This window comes from Myotis yumanensis, unplaced genomic scaffold, assembly GCF_028538775.1.
Source record: "Myotis yumanensis isolate MYYU_CA2020_CCGP unplaced genomic scaffold, mMyoYum1.0.hap1 SCAF_7, whole genome shotgun sequence".
Taxonomy (NCBI): Eukaryota; Metazoa; Chordata; class Mammalia; order Chiroptera; family Vespertilionidae; genus Myotis; species Myotis yumanensis.
In genome coordinates, this window is record NW_027223758.1 from 65715868 (window position 1) to 65731834 (window position 15967).

The 15967-nt window shown below is 55.1% G+C and overlaps 1 protein-coding gene across 3 annotated transcripts; it reads right to left on the reverse strand.

Annotated features, from left to right (window-relative positions):
- Positions 1-217: 217 nt before the first annotated feature.
- Positions 218-13329, reverse strand: TPRA1 (transmembrane protein adipocyte associated 1). 3 transcript variants are annotated; one of them, XM_070420745.1, is made up of 11 exons: positions 13050-13329; positions 6785-6925; positions 6519-6651; positions 3823-3909; positions 3658-3730; positions 3467-3546; positions 2808-2918; positions 2611-2671; positions 2312-2414; positions 2132-2212; positions 218-867 (listed from the first exon to the last, which is right to left on the reverse strand). In XM_070420745.1, exons 2-11 carry the CDS (start codon positions 6907-6909, stop codon positions 624-626), a joined length of 1098 nt encoding a protein of 365 aa, XP_070276846.1. In that variant the 5' UTR covers positions 6910-6925; positions 13050-13329; the 3' UTR covers positions 218-623. The 3 variants fall into 3 exon arrangements, with proteins under 3 accessions (XP_070276846.1, XP_070276844.1, XP_070276845.1); XM_070420743.1 differs by lacking the exon at positions 13050-13329 and having other exon boundaries at positions 6519-6584; positions 6785-12322; XM_070420744.1 differs by lacking the exons at positions 6519-6651; positions 13050-13329 and having other exon boundaries at positions 6785-12322.
- Positions 13330-15967: the final 2638 nt, after the last annotated feature.

Here is a 15967-nt window from a genome sequence, read left to right on the forward strand (position 1 = left end):
ACATTTGCCCCCTCCACTCACAGAGAGATGGCTGGGGCCAGATTTCTCTCTACCTCCCACCAGCCAGCAGGGCCTGCGCACTGGCCAGTGTTTCTTGGCTGAGCCTCCCTGGGCTCAGGATGCAGAGGGATCTGCCGGGATTTCTGAACATCCCAGCCGTTGGGCTCCTGAAAGGAACCAGTCCCAGTACTCCCGACAGAATCTCCACAGCAACGCCTTGTGCTCCTTTTCTTTTTTATTAAAAAATAGATCAAGAAAATATACACACTTCAGCCCACCTGCCAGAGTGAGCTTTGAAAAGGCCAAAGTGCAGTAGGGAGGGGTGCCAGTTCTGGGTGCCCAGGCTTTCTCCTTTGGAGAAAAGAGGTGTCCTTGGCCAGCATAAGAGATCATAATCTGGACCACATTGTGGAGCAGGGCAAGGGCAGACAGACAGAAGGGGGAGGGACAGCTAGAGCAGAGATGGCTGAGGACAACTGGAGGCCCAGGTGGAAGGACAGAGCCTGCATAGCACTGCCACCCACACAAGGTCCTTGGCCTTGTCCTCCAAGGACCTGCACTGCCTGGCCTCTCCCCTCTGCCAGCCACAGGCCCCAGGACTCTTCCAGCCAGGGCGGCTGCAATCAGGCACTGAGAGCCTTCCAGCGCTCACTGTCCGTGCTGTTGATGCTGCCGGTGTGGCAGGGCATGGACGCGATGTCATCCAGGTAGGACACTCCGCTGGCTGAGTCGAACTGTGTGCTGGCAGCACCTGCTGCCTCCAGGCCCTCCCGCCGGGTTACAGCATAGGGATGGGGCAGGTGCATGTCTGGTTCCTCAGTCTCATCCACTTGGCATTTGTAGGAGAAAAGGATCTTGGGCTCCGAGCTAGTAGGGAGGACAGAGGGGCATGGGGAGCCGCACAATCTGAGTCCAGAAAGGCCCTCCTTCATTGGGCAATGAGGCCATCAGACCAGGAGGAAATGCATTTATGGCTGCCTAACGCCAAACCTGAGGTCCCTATCGCTTGGACCATGGAGTCCAACAGGACTAACACCCAGCCTCCTCCTCCTGGCTCTGTGTGCTTGAGCAAGAGGTTCTGTGCCTGCTTTCTCACCCAAAATGGGTGCAACAACCCCAACCTCAGAGGCTTTTCGTGTAGGGTGAACAGCCTGAAACAGTACCTGGATCAGCATGCTCAGCAAGCATTGGCCATGACCTCCACCCCTGCACTCTGAGCTCACCCACTCCCTCAAGCCTCAGGATCACTATTTGAGGGAGAAAAAACTGCACCCAATTTGCAAACAGGAGCCTGAGGCTAGATCGGAACTAGGCTGGAATCAACCTAGTCCTTCTCACCCTACCTCTAAAGCCCTCTCCCAGCTTTTCCATTCAGAAGGAAGATTCCCTCAGACCTGGCAGGTGGGGAAGGTTGGACTGGGGAAAAATACATGAGCTTCCACCACCTCAGAGGCCTGGAGTCCAACCCTCAATCCCACGTCTTTAGCATCCCATCTCCCTAAGAGACCTCCAAGCACACGTGTGCACACCCACCCTGTGCTCAAATACACCCTGGACTCCCCGCAACCCTGCTCCTCTGCCTAGTCACCCCCAGCTAGAACAGAAGCTCTGTGGGCACGAGAACCTGTGTATAATTTGTTCCCATTTGTATCTCGGGTATAGCAGTGCATGGCACAGTGAGTGTGTGCTGAGGAATGAATGGACTAATCTAGTCTTAAATGAAAAACAGCAAGTGCAGGACAATGTGCATAGCTACTGTCTATGTAGTACAGTAAAGTGTACATTTCCATGTGTGTTGCATATATAATATGTATATGTGTGCATATGTACATTTGTGCACGTGTGTATGTGTTTGTATATGTATGTACATGTGTGTACATGTACACACACAGAGACACTCGTCTGCCCCTCTCTCCTGTCTTAGCCTACATCCGGAGCAGGGGAGCTCTAGAAGCTGTACCAGGCAGGTACACAGGCTCAGGAAGAAGGCGCGGTTCTGCCCGCAGCCTCGCGGGGGCGCCTGGAGCCCCCTAACCCTGGGGAAGTGGGCTGGAAAGCCTGGAGCTCTGCCAAGACCTCCAGCCCACCAGCCCCCACTCCCTCCCTCCCGGGCCCCTGTGGGAGGACTCACCCGAAAAAACCCCGGAGGAAGGCCACGTAGATGAGGGGCGCGAAGAAGCTGAAGTAGAGGAACGTGGTGGCGTCCACACAGCTGGGGGAGGGGGACAAAAGGGGCAGGTTGGAGCATGCCTCACTGGGTGGAACCTCCCCAGCCTGGGGCTCCCTGTCCCAGCTCCCCCAGCCTCCATACCAGAGCCCCTCGATGATGTCAGCACAGAGCAGCGCGCTTCCCAGCCCCTGCAGCAGGTTGAGCAACGCCAGGATGCCTGCGTACACATAGAAGCTTCTCCGCGCTGGGGGGTGGGGGGGAGCGTGAGGTCCTGTCCTCTCCTCCACACTTCATCCCAGTGTGTTACTGGGACCCCTCGGTCCCCTGAGGAGCCCTCCTTCCCTCCCTCCCTCCCACCCAGGGCTCTCCAGCTCCAGGCCACCGTGGCCCAAACAGATTCTCCCTACCCTCCCACCCAGCAGTGTCCCAGAGCAGCTCACAAGGCAGGGAGATGCGGTCCTTCAGAGGGGTCTTGGGAAGCACCACCACCAGAGAGTACACCTAGAGACAGAAGCGGGGCTCAGAAGGGTGCCGGGGAGCACCAGGCCTGGAACTAGGCCAGGTACCACGGAGTCAGGCTTCGGCTAAATCGGCCACTCCCAGCGGGTCGAGGCCCAGGGTCCACCCTCTGCCTCACCAGGAAGAAGAAGCAGGAGCTGACCAGCCAGAAGTGGCGGCCCCCGTGCCCATAGATGTTGAAGTCCTCAGCTGAGAGGTGGGCATCAGGGTACAGGATCTCCAGGGTCCCCTGCAAGGGCAGGCAGGGGAGGGTGTCAAAGGATTCTGCCACTTGGAAAGTCCCCTCCCTGGGGCCTTCCACCACAGAAGCTATCCACCACACCAAGCCCAGCCCCAGCCTGGTCCCCAGGGATTCCTGCTCCAGCTGACTCTCTGGTCACATCCTTCCCATCCAGCTACAGCACCCAGAACAGGCCCAGTTGGAGCAGGGGACAGAGCTAGGCAAAGGGCAATACCTGAGCCAAACTAAGAATGTGGTCTGCAGACCTACATTCTCCTACCTGGGCTGCTCCGCAGGTGATGGGCATCCTCCCCCCTCCCCACCCCCACCCCGATCTATAAGAAGGAAATCTATAAGAAGGAAATGTGGGAAGGGCGCCCAGAACCTGCCTTGTTAACAAGCGCACCAGGTGACTCCTTAGATGCACTAAATTTGGAGAACACTGCACCTGATAAACATTCAAACCCAGATCCAGGACCAGGAGGCCTGGCCTTCGCTGACTACAGCCTCCTCCAGGGAGCCCCCAGGGCTGCCCTGCCCCGCCCACCCCCTCTTACCTGGGTGACAGAGTAGGCCAGGGACAGTACGGTGGTGATGGCCAGCACACGCTTGATGCTTGACTTGCTCTCCAGGTGACCTGGAAAAAATGTGCTGGTCAGTCAGCAGGAGCCAGCCCAGGTGACCATGGTGGGGTTGGCCCCCAGCCAGGGAGGGGCAGGGCGAGCATTAGCCCCAGCAGCAGACGCACCAAAGGCAAGGCCCAGGATAACCACACTCAGCTCGATGGCCAACAGGAAGAAGCGGGTAATCTCCCACAGGATCTGGACACAGAGTGGGCAGAGTGTCAGCCTGGGGCCCAGTCACTCCTCTCCCCAGTGCCCAGCACCCCCCTTGCCAGCAGGCCCAGCCACACCTTATCAGCAACAGTTGCAGCATCCGAGGTGCTGACCGTCATGCTGACCACAGCCCGGGCAATGCCCACTAGCGCCACCACGAACACCTGGTGGGTGAGAAGGGGGTGCGGTGGAGTCAAGGAACCAGACCTCTGGGATCGCAAGGACAGCAAACCCACCCCCCACATCTGCAGCAGTTCTGGTTCCTCCAGAATGGAAGGTTTCCAAACTAAACAAGGCAGGAGATGGGGAGACCACCCTCCACTTGCCTGGTCCTCCCCTCTTGGGCCTCAGTGTCCCAACTACACTGACAGCTACAGAATGGCTAGTAGGGTGACATGATAGAGCCAGACTGCCTAGGTTCAAATCCCAGCTCCGCTGCTTCCTGCCTCTGTGACCTCAGGCTAGTAACTGCTCCTCCAGCCTCAGTTTCCTCATCTATGAAATAGAAGTAATAATGGCACCTATTGCATCTGAGCACTGAGGGATCAAATCTATAATAATAAAAGTGTAATATGCTAATTAGGACAGACGTCCTTCGGGGCGACCTTCCAGATGAAGCTGGGGCTGTGAGGGAAGCCCAGGTCCCGGGTGCCAGAAGGAAGCTGGTGCCCCGACAGCTGGGGGAAGGAAGGCCTACTCTTGCATGAATTTCGTGCATCGGGCCTCAAGTGAGTAAATAAATGTGGATGTGTGCCTGGTACTCAGTAAGGACTGGGTCCGCAACTGCCATTCGTCTTGTCAGAGTAATGGTTTTAATTCTGAGACCTGGGGGCTGAGAAAGGAGGCCACAGAGAAGAGGCATCCAGACCCTAGGGAAGGTGCCACAGGAGTAGGTTTTGCAGAAGTGCCTGCGCTCAGCATCTGTAGCTTTTGTCAGCTAGTATCCACCCTCTTCCTCTGCCAACAGCTTCATTCCTCCCCCATCCTCCTCCTTCACATGGTTTGGGGGGACTGACCCCACCACTCCTGACTTCAGGGACTGACCTGTGACCTAGGGCTGGCCATTCTAGTATGCCATTCCGCTGGTTTAGGAATGGGGTGGTACCCAAGGGAATTGATTGAAAGTCACAGCCAGGACAAGAGGTGCAATCACTGGGAAAGGAAGCTGAGGGGATGCAAACCCAGAGCTGCTGGGGCTGCCTGGCTGCCATGAGGGTGGAGACTGCCAGAGACAGGGCCATCAGAAAGACACCAAGCTAAGGAGGACAGAGACAGAGCGGAGCATCACTGAGCCTCCGAATCCAGCCGTGCCCGCAGCCCTGGGACTGGTCAGTTCCTCAGTCTGGCTTCTGTGGGTTTTAGTTTTCTGACACGTACAAACAAAAGAGCCCACATTCATACATACTCTGTCCTTTGGGCCATGAAAGCCACGTCTCAGCCTTGGGGAGGCCCACACCCCTCAGCATGGCAGGCTGCAGACGCAACCAACTGCCATGTGCCTACGGTGTGCCAAGCCCTCACTGGGCAGGAGCTATGCACGCTGTCACTTGGTGCTCACAGGAGTGCCACAAGCTAAGCCAAATCTGACATGTAGAAGGGCACTGAGGCACAGAGAGGTCAAGCCACTGGCCCAAGGCCATCCTGCACAGCTGGGGTTTGGAGGTGGTCTGCCTAAGGGCACTCTTACCACTGCCTCCTCTCCAGGACCAAGTCCCCAGGAGGAAGAGGGTGGGCCAGTGCTGACTCCCCTGGCCTTGCCTCATGTTCCTGGGCATTGGCCCTGGGTTTCTTTTCTTGCCCACTCCCCCAGAAAGAGCATCTGCCTGACATACAGTAGATGATTAATATCTACTGAATAAATACACAAGTAAATGGTCAGAGAGGCCGTGGGAGAGGGCAAAGAAGAAAGCAGGCCTTGATCCCCATCCCTATTCAACACCACCTCACAGGGCTGGGGTCTAGTCAGCAGGTCTACCAACGGCCTCCCCTGCCTCTCTGCCTGCCCACTACCCGTTCTCCTGACTGGGAAGTTCTGACCCCGGCCACAAAGGGGAGACCAGGGAGCCACTCAGCTCTCAGGTAGTGATCGCTAAGAGGCACAGAAAGGGAGGACTCCAGTCGGTCAGGCGTGAGTCGTGAAGAAAGGGACTTCTGAGATTCACACCTGGGACTGCCTTGTCAGCCACAGCCTTCCTACCTCTCCCCAGGCAACACCCACCAAGACCACTGAGTAAGGAGAATGCAGGCTCTCACAACAGGCAGGAGGTCTCAGATAGATGGATGGAGGCTCACTGGGTAATTTTTCCCCACTCAGCATCCATTCGTCTTCCCCTTAGTAATGGTTCCTCACTTGTCTTCCAGGGACTATCATCCTCCTTTGGTCAGGCTGAGCTGACCCCACCATCCCAGCTCCAAAGTATCCCATTCCCCATAGTCACAGTAATTGGCTCAGGGCTGAACACAGAATCAAAGTGGGCCAATCAGAGGGCAGTCCAGGTCTACACTGGAGGTACTCTTTGCTAAGTTAGCAGAAAAGCAGGATATGAGCTCTAAGCTGCTCTTGGCTATCTTTGACACCATAAGGGGAGAACTCATCTGAGATAAGGCCAGAGGAGAGCAGAGATGCAGAGAGACAGTCCTGATGACATTACTTAATCCCCTGGATCCAGCCATACCTGAAGCTGAATTTCCATTTCAGAGGCAGTTAATAATTCCCTTTTTTGCTTAAGCCAGTTGCAGTTGGGTTTTCTGTCACCAATTGGAGTGAACTCACCAGGATATAGAAGGTGATAAAAATGGGGCTGGAGGTGATGCAGATCTTGGCCCGAGCATACGGAAGCTTCCAGAGCAGGAAAATGAAGAAGAGCACATTGGGGATGAGCAGCAAGAGGTCCCAGTACCGGACCCTAGCAAACAGGTATAAAAACCAGCTCCCTAGTGAGGTTGTGTTTGCATCCCCCCCCCCCCCCCCACACACACACACCAGGAAAACCCACTCACACACAGTCAGGCAGCCAAACAAGGCTGTGACTGCCTTACCGAGAGGTGCCGATGTCCTCGTACAGCAGCAGCAGGCAGCGATGTGGCACACTGATGTTGGGAGCCGGGGGTGGGGACAGCACTGTGCTCCCGTTGGCCCAAACCGCCTCCTGCACGGTTTCCATCTTGCCAGCACCCAGCCTTGGGGGGTGAGAGCCACGAGGTTAGCAGCGCAGAGGCTGTGCAGCCCTGGGCCTCCGGTCTCGGGCTCCCAGTGGAGTACCAGAGGGGCTGCCCACAGTGAGCCTGCTGCCCGCTCCCCATCACACCAGCATGAGGTGAGGTGTGGTGCTCCTGCACATGTCCCAACCCCACCCCACACAGGGGCCCAGTCCCTTGTCTCCGGCTCTGTCTGTCTCATGACCCCCAAACAATATAAGCTCCCTCAGTGATTGAGCCTGCCTCTCGGCCAGGCAAAGCAATGCAAGCTATTTGGCATCACTTCTGTTGGTCACTCCAAACCTGAGGGAGACACAGCTCGTGCCCCAGCCTGCCTCTTACTTCCTTGTCTTCTCTGTGCCTCAGTTTCCCCTGACCCCAGGAATGGGAGTAACAAGTGTCCATCCTGTGAGGTTGCAGTGAGAACTAAATAAGTGACGTCAGGTGCCTCCAACAGCCAACACACATGAAGTCCTCAGTAGCTGAGCTTCGGCTCCAGCCTTCCACACCCAGGCAGAACCCACCTGGAGGCCGAGTGCGGTCACAGCCGCCAAGTGCCTGCGCGGGGTATCATGCACACTCAAGTGGCCCTCAAGCCCTTGTCTCCCTTTGCTGCCACCCTAGAAAGACAGATACAACTAGAGGGTACACTGCACTGTCCCCTAGAAGAAGCACAGAGGTCTCTAAGTGGAGAGGGTGAGAGAAGAGGAGGCGCTGTGGAGGGAGGGAGGGTGCTGCTGAGGAAGTGTGAAGGGTGGGGGGCAGTCAAGCGCTCACATGATGATTTGAGAATGAGAGGTCAGAGTCCAGCCTGAAGATAGACCTGGTGGTTTAGGCTCCTAGAGCCACCGTGGACAACCGAGGCAGGCTTGCAGGTCACAGGACTCAGGGAGAGTATCAATAGAGCTGGCCTGCATCGACAGTGGCAGGGACTTCCACAGGGAGCTCGGGGGGCTCAGGGCAGGTGAGCCAGGTGTGGCCTGCTCACCAGGATGTAAGAGATGCCAGCGTTTAAAATGATGACTTGCACAGAATTATGCCCATGTCTCCACTTCGGGGTATGCTTATAATAGCCCCGAGCTGTGGGCAGCCCAAATGAGAATGCATGTGGGAACAGCAGTGCTCACATAAACAACAGTGGAATACTGCACAGAAATAAAAAGAATGGGTTACTGCTACAGGCAGCAACACAGAAGTGCCTCGCAGATAAGAATCTTGAGAAAGCCACACAGGAGCACAGCAGACGTGCGGTTTAACCCCATGGAGAGACTGAATAAGGGTCACCTTTGTGAAGGATGGAGGGTAGAGGGGTGGAGGGAGGCACACCAGCTTCTAGATACTTGATCTGGGTGGTGGGTACCCAGGTGCATAGGTGTCCCACTCAGCAAGGAGCAGCCCAGGACGCTTAGCAGCACTGCAACAGGAACCCGTGCTTATCTGGCACTAGCACTATTCCTGAACAACAGCAGGCCAAGACAGGGCTAGAGGGAATGCAGGGACGTGCTCACTGTTTCTCACAGCCATGAAGCGAGTGCTGCCTCTGTCTTAAAGACTCCCAAGGGCTGGGCAAGACCTGGGGCTCAGGCCCCACCATCCTTCTCACCAACAGGCCACTGAATAGCTCTGGGATTACATGACCACCTGCAACTTGAGGACATACCAACAGTGAGGAATATTAAAGAGAACATATGCCTGACACATAGTAGGTCCAAAAACAGAAGTTGATTCCTTCCTGTTCTCTACTAATGGGAAAGGCAGCCAAAGAAGTCCACCCCTTCCTTTATTCATGCATTCTTCCACCTACCCATGGCAGGCAGTGCCAAGCACCTACTGTGAGCCAGGCAGGAGTCCTGGTGCTGGGACACACCTGCCCCCACAGGGCCTTCCTTCTAGGAGGGGAGGCCTAGAGCCAGTGCAAAAGCCCACATTTTAAAAGCAAACTTCTAGAGATAAGTGCTGAGACAACAAGAGCACAGAGGAGTGGTACAGAACAGCGGTCGCCAACCGGTGGTCCGCGAGGTCCGAAAGGTTGGCGACCGCTGGTACAGGACAGGAAACAGTAGAGACTGCTGCAGTCCCCAACATGCATCCTTTCCTGAAGAACTAGAGCCCCTGGATTTAGCTTGCACATGCCTCCCCAGAATCACAGCCACTCTCCCAGGTCCCCTCCCCCTGGCTGTGGCCATGTGAACAAGTTGTATCATGAACAAGTTGTATCCAACAGGACGTGAGTAGTGAGGTTTGCCAATTTCAGGTTGTGCCCTTCTCTGTTCCCATTGGCTGGAATGTGAATGTGTTGGTAGGAACAAGAGCAGAGCCATCTTAGATCACAAGACAGAAGTCACATATATTGAGGATACAGAGTAATAAGAAAGGTGTCCGGTGTGGGAAACAGCCTATTGTCTTCACTAGCAGAGAGGTGTAGACTGAGAACCTGGAAGGCTAGTGACCTTTGAAGCCCTAGCAAAGGTCAGAGCTGTGCATCCACTGTTAGTCCAGATAATGATAGCTGAAGCAACTTCCCCACCAGATAGTCATGTAAATCCTTATTGATAAGATAGTCTGTGTGTTACTGGAACTTGCCTGCCTAAGGGCTATGGGTGTATCCCAAACCAATAAAAGGTTGGCGAGGCCTGAGCACCAGTGGAAGTCCTTCCCCTTGAGTTGGACTTACCCGCCTGGCCCCCCAATATTTCCAAATTATCTCTTGTCTCTTCTCTTTCATTTGTGTGCAGCTCCTCTTCCAGATCCTGAACCCTGAACCATGCGGGACGTGGAGGGAAACATTTACAACAGTCTGGCCCTGGCCAGTGTGGCTCAGTTGGTTGGACATCGTCCCATGCACCCAAAGGTTGCCAGTTCCATTCCCAATCAGGACGCATGTCCCGATTACAGGCTCAATCCCCGCTACAGGGTGTGCAGGAGGCAGCCAATCAATATTTTGCTCTCTCATTGATGTTTATCTCTCTCCCTCTCTCCCTTCCTCTCTCTCTAAAAATCAATTTTTAAAATCTTAAAAAAAGAAAGAAAAGAAAGAAGGAAGAAAGGCTTCTGGGTCCCAAACATGGTAGGGCTCCAGTCATGTCCTGAACAGGTTGCATGAAGACTATCATGCAACAGACAGGAATAATCTATCTTGTTATCTTGGCCTTTGTTTCAATGGCTAAGCCTGAATCCCAGGGAACATAAAGGCGTGCTGCCTAAAATTGGGCTGTTACACAAGGTGAATATGAGCTGAGATCCAAATAATTGGGAAGGAGCCAGCCTTTAAACAATGTGGACAAAGAGCAACCAGGGAAAGGACAACAATGCAAAGGCCCTGAGAGAGAAACAGGCTTGGCCTGTTCAAAGGGCAAAACACAAGCCAGTGTGGTTGGACATGAGATCAGAAAGGTTGGTGGGACCAGGTCAGACGGGGCCACATGACCACGTGCAATGTGATTTTATTCTAAGTGCATCGAGAAGGGTGTTCCAAAAGCAGTTGACAGGGTCCCATTTTCCTGAGGAAAGGAAGTCAGTGTCATTGTCAGCTGCCGTGGACAATGGACTAAACGGGGAAAAAGAGTAGAGGCGGGGAGACTCAGGAGGGACTGCACCAGTCAGGACACAAGAGGTCAGTGGCTTAAACAGTGGTGGTAGTGGGGTGGGGTGGAGGGATGTGGGATACCTGAGGGAGGTTAGATCACAAGACTGGCTGGCAGACGCAAAGACAGAGAAAAGAGAGCAAAGAAGGCAGGTGGGGTGTCTGGCCTGAGCCACTGGATATTTAGCAATAGTGAGGCCAACATTGCCAATGGCATCCTCAGCAGACACTGCCCCCTTCTTCTTTGCTACCAGCTACTATTTTGTTCCAGGACGCCCCTCCATGATGCCCTGTGTTCCAGGCAGAGCCCTCCCCAGCACCAGAAGCTGAACCTCAATGAGTATAAGCCAACTGTGTAGAGCAATACTGGACACCTCAGCAGGTGCACAGGGGCTCCTGTGTGACACAGGGACCCGGGGGCAGGGTGCCCTGGATTTTTCACGGACAGAGTCCAGGACTGCCAAATGTCCCGCCATGCACGAGGCAGTCCACCAAGTGAATGGCCGTCCTCCCTTTGCCAGCAGTGCCCTGCACAGAAGCTCTGCTCAGTCAGGGAGGGTGGGCCCACTCTCCTTGTCAGTGGCTGGTTAGGCAGAGCATGTGATGTCACATGGGGAGTCTCCTGAGGAAAGTGTTCCTCCCTGACCAGCAGGCACCCCCAGAGACAAAAGCCCCCTCCTCTGTGCCTGTATGTGACTGCTGAGGTATAACTGGGGTCTCGCTGTACCCACATGAGGACCAGGCCACCATACTGAGCACAGGGAGTCTACAACTGGGAGGGGGTTCTGGAGACCTGAGATAATGTTCAAGTGACGGTGAGACAGGGGAGATTCCATAGCCCCTTCCAGCTCACTCCCCGTAGAGCAAACTTCTGGTCTTAGCTTCCCAGGACCAGAGGAACCGAGACAGTTTCTCCCACCCGGGAAGGCATCTCTTGACGTCATGAACATTCCAGAAGCTATCTTCCCACCCAGTGCTTGGGCCTCCACGTCCCTCCCTCTGTCTTTGGCCAGGCTGCAGGGCAAGAGGCCAGCGAGGCTCAGGTCATGCAGTGCTGGTCCTGCTGTGAGCACCTGGACAGTGCCGCCCCTCTCCCAGCCGCAGCTTCCTTATCCCTCACCTGTGCAGTGGGACTGACCAAACCTCTCCCAGAGCTTCCAGGTGGGAAGCCTGGGGAATCAGAAAGCCCTGAGAAGAAAGAGGCCGGTGATACTTCTTCACAGTCGCCATAACACCCTTCCGTGCTTCCAACCCTCAGCAGGCTGTTTGTTGCGCTTTTAAACCCCCTTATCCTTCAGCCGTGGTGGACACTGTCCTAGAGAGGCCACTCCACGTGAACTGCCAGCAGCCCAACCGGGAGCCCCCCAGAAGGAAGAGAGGCCCTGGGCCCCTTCCCTCGCCTTCAAGGCCCAACTTGACCCGACCCCTGCCTACTGCTCTGCCTCAGTCCCTTCCTCTCCCCAGGCCCTGGCTTTCATCTTGTTCTCCAAACTTCTGCCTACCTCGGGGCTTGCTCCTCTCCCAGCACCGTCTCACCTTTCTGGCCACCCCCTCCGAGCAGCCCTCCTTAACCATCTCTCCCGGCTAGCCCGCACTGTGTTCTCTTTACGGCACGTGGCCTGTCAGAAGTGGCCCTGGCTGTGTGTTTATTTATTAGCTGTCCATCCCCGGTGTGCTCGTGGCCCCATAGCCTAGAACAGGGCCAGGCACAAAATAAGTTCTCAGCAAATGTTATGATTTGGGCAAATAAATCCCCAGTGCAGTGCAACCCAGCCCCTCTGGGGAGCGGGAGAAGGATCCATGTGGAAGGACCCCGAGGCCCATCCCCACGCCCAACTCCCCCCTCCTTCCCCTTGTCCTGTGGACGCAGAGTCCTCCAGCCTTGCAGGTGGCCCCTCGCACAAGGGCAAAGCCTCGGCACATGAACAGCACTCCCCTGCCCTTTCAGGCGGCTGAAGGCCACAGCAAAGCTGGAGGCAGGCCTGTCACCCTGTTTGTCGATGGGCACAGAGGCCCAGATGTGGGGGTGTCTTGGTCCTAGACCTCCTCCTGCACAGCCTCAACCCACAGGTCAGCAAGCCCTGCTCACAGGCCACAGCCCTGGGCCTGTGCAGCTACGTGTGTGTGGTCACTGCTCCCGCCTAGGGCCTTCCCCACCCCCCATGGGACTCCCAGTTACCTCGTCCCCTCCTCCTTGGTGCCCCGCACCCAGAGACCCCAGGGGCCCTCTGAAACCTCCCCAATGGGGTATTCTCTGAGGCTGTGCGAGAAGTGGTGACACCCCGGAGAAAGGAGCGGGGGGGTGGGCCCCGGTCCAGCTGTGGGGATGGGAGTCCCCATCAGCTCCGGGCTCCCTGACAGCCGCCTCCGGGAGACCCCGAATGCACCCAGGTTCCAGGGCTACCCGCCGGGGAGGGGGAAGGGCTGGAGATGGGAGGCGGAGGCCGGGACCTCTCTGGAGTGGAGGTGCCAGCCCAGCGGTAGGGCTTCAAGCCAATGACAGGAGCCGAGGGTCCCTTTTACCTGAGGGATCCGGGCCGCGATCAGGCCCCGCCGCCGCGGTTGCCCATCCGCAGCCGCTGGTGTGGGGACCCGGCACAGACCGCGGGACTCCGGCCTCCAGCGCCTGGGGCAGGCGGCCGGCTCCGCGGAAATGAAGGGTCAGAGGGGAAGGCGAGAGGCGGTCAGCGAGCCGGGCCCACCGGCTCCCGGGACGCCGTGAGGCTCCTCCGCGCAGCGGCGACCCGGAAGGAAGGCGCGTCCTTTTAGTTCAGCCAAAACTGCAAAAACAGCCACAGTCCTTCCTCGGAGCATTCGGACCCGCCCCAGCCCCCAAGAGCCTATAGGAATGGTGCTACGTAGCGGAAAGAACCAATCAGGTGCCCAGTGGGCGGGGCCCTCTGACCTCAAAGGCAGAGCCCAGGCGGGGGCCGGAAGCCGCCGCGGGGAGGAGCCGCCACCGCCGCGTCTCCCTGCACCTGAATGACGCGTTTCCACCGGCGTCCACGCTGCCCGGCAGCCTCCATCAAATATCACTGGCATTCCTGAGCATCGTCCGGGTTCCAGACGCTAATTTCACAACAACCCTGCAGGGAGGTTATTACTAGTCGCATTTTACGGAGGAGGAACAGAGACGTTAAATAACTTGTTCGAAACCACACAACCAGGAAACGACAAAGCTTAGCCGCTCTGCTTTGAACTGCCCCCGCTCGCATTTCTAACTGCAGCAATTCTTCAGGTTCAGGTAACTTCCTCAATGAGGCCTTCCTGGCATCTGTGCTGTGTTCTCTCCTGGCTCTTCTCACGCTGGCCCCTCACAGCCCGCCCCCTCTTCCGAGTCCTCTTCTCCCACCAGCCCCCCACCCCCCCTCATTCAGCTGTTCAAGCCACAGTGGTTTCTGTTTCTCTTCCTGGACTGTACCAAGCTGGTTCCTGCCTGCGGCTCCCTGCATCTGTCCACTGCCCGGCTGGCTCTTGGTCACATACCCTCCTTAACATTCTAGCTACAGTGGCTGGCCAGCCTTTGTCACATAATGCCTTTTTCTTTCTGAGCACTGTCTCACTAACATTATATTAATTTGCTTCCTAGTTAGTCATCAGCCTTCCCGCCTCACCAGAATGTCAGTGTGGCGAGGACAGAACTGTGCCTGTCACATTCCCTGCAACGTCCTGAGGCTGACTCAGTGCCTGGTGCAAATTGTTGACATCCACTTATCACAGTAAACCCAAGATACGCATACCATGATAGCAAAGTTGCTTCACAGTTGGGCTGGAATGAGATTGGACCCTGTTCTTCGCCTAGCTCCTGTTCTAAAAGGAAGGAAGGGTTAGGATGTCACCGCCTGTGACCATTTGGTATTTGGCGTATCTGGGACTGTCCCTCCCTGGCCCTAGGTCAGCATGCATAGTTTCTGTATCAGCCAGCAGGCCTATGCCTGCATTCATGAATGAGCTGTGAAGAGCCAAGGTCAACAACTGGAGTTTCTGCCAGGAAGTCACACGCATCACTCCAACTCACATTGGTAAAAGCCAGTCCTGGGCCACTTCTACTAGTAACCTCAAGGAAGCAGGAAACTTCTCTCCTACCAAGTGCCAGAGAAGGACAAATGGAGTATCTGTGACCAGACTACCCTCCATCTTTACTTTTAGACTTTTTGAGACAGTACAGAATTCCTGGGAGGAAAAAAGTTTATTACTGTCATAATGCCCTCATGTAGGTTTCTGTGGATATTGTTTGTAGAACTCAGGGTTTCTATTTCACCCCCTCTGTTCATCCCAGGCAGGGGCTTCTTCACTGCAGTATTCCTACACACGGGGCAGAATGAAGCATTAGCAAATTTCAATAAATAATAGTTTAATAAACAAAAATCTGACTCCCAAGTTCTGTTCCTTACCCTACACCAGGCTCTGGGGTGGGCATCCTCTCCAGGCCATGGCTGACAAGGAATCCTTCCGCAGAACTGGCTTACTGGTAGCAAGGGGGGGTCCCAAAATAATAAAGACAAGATGGTAGTCCTGCCAGTGTTGCTCAGCGGTTGAGCATCGACCTATGAACCTAGAGGTCACGGTTCAATTCCTGATCAGGGCACATGCCCGGGTTGTGGGCTGGGTCCCCAGTGTGGAGTGTGCAAAAAGCCGATCAATGATTCTCTCACATCATTGATGTTTCTCTCTCTCTCTCTCTCTCTCTCTCTCTCTCTCTCTCTCCCTTTCAATAGAAATATATATATTTTTAAATAAAAAGACAAGATGGTAGTGCTCAGCTCTTAGGAGCAGTGGGTGCCATCATCATATACCACTGAGGTCAAAGTAGTAGCCAGAAGGCTGAATAGATCACTGGCATAATCAGCAGAATACCCACTTTGGTTCCTTGGTTTGAGTGGTGAGAAATTTCATAGAAGTGAACGTCCCTGAAACTCCTCCTCACTCACCCACATCAGCCAAGGTAATAAATAAAAAAGAATGTCCCATACCAGGGAAAATTGCAAAGATTAGTGCCACCTTTGAAGACCTAAAGCATGTGGAAAGGGTTGGGGTCCATCACATCCCTACTTAATTCATCAGTTTGGTCTTAGAAAAATGGAGATTGATAGTAGATTGCTGCAAACAACAAAGTACTAGTAGTAGCCCAAATTGCAGCTGCTGAGCTAGTGTCAGGGCTAGGACAAATCGATATGGCCACAGATAGGTAGCCTTTGATCTAACCATCCCTATCAGGATCTGTTTGCATTCACAGGTAGGGACAGTAGTTTACTTATGGTCTTGCCCAGGTCTATGGTCACTCTCCCACATTGTCATAATATAGTCTGAAGAGCCCAGGCCATCTAGACATTTTGCAGAATATGGCTTTGATTTATTATACCAACTTGAGGCCTGGTGCACAAAAATTTGTGCACTCGGGGCAGGGGGTGGGGGTCCCTCAGCCTGGCCTGTGCCCTCTC

Excerpts from the sequence above, each read along its gene's own strand:
- TPRA1 (XM_070420743.1), bottom strand. The coding sequence starts at position 7,048 with ATGGGGAGCGGGCAGCAGGCTCACTGTGGGCAGCCCCTCTGGTACTCC. Across the intron at positions 3,731-3,822 it reads CTGCAACTGTTGCTGATAAG|ATCCTGTGGGAGATTACCCG; the intron begins GTGTGGCTGGGC and ends CTCTGTGTCCAG. Across the intron at positions 2,213-2,311 it reads GACATCATCGAGGGGCTCTG|CTGTGTGGACGCCACCACGT; the intron begins GTATGGAGGCTG and ends CCCCTCCCCCAG.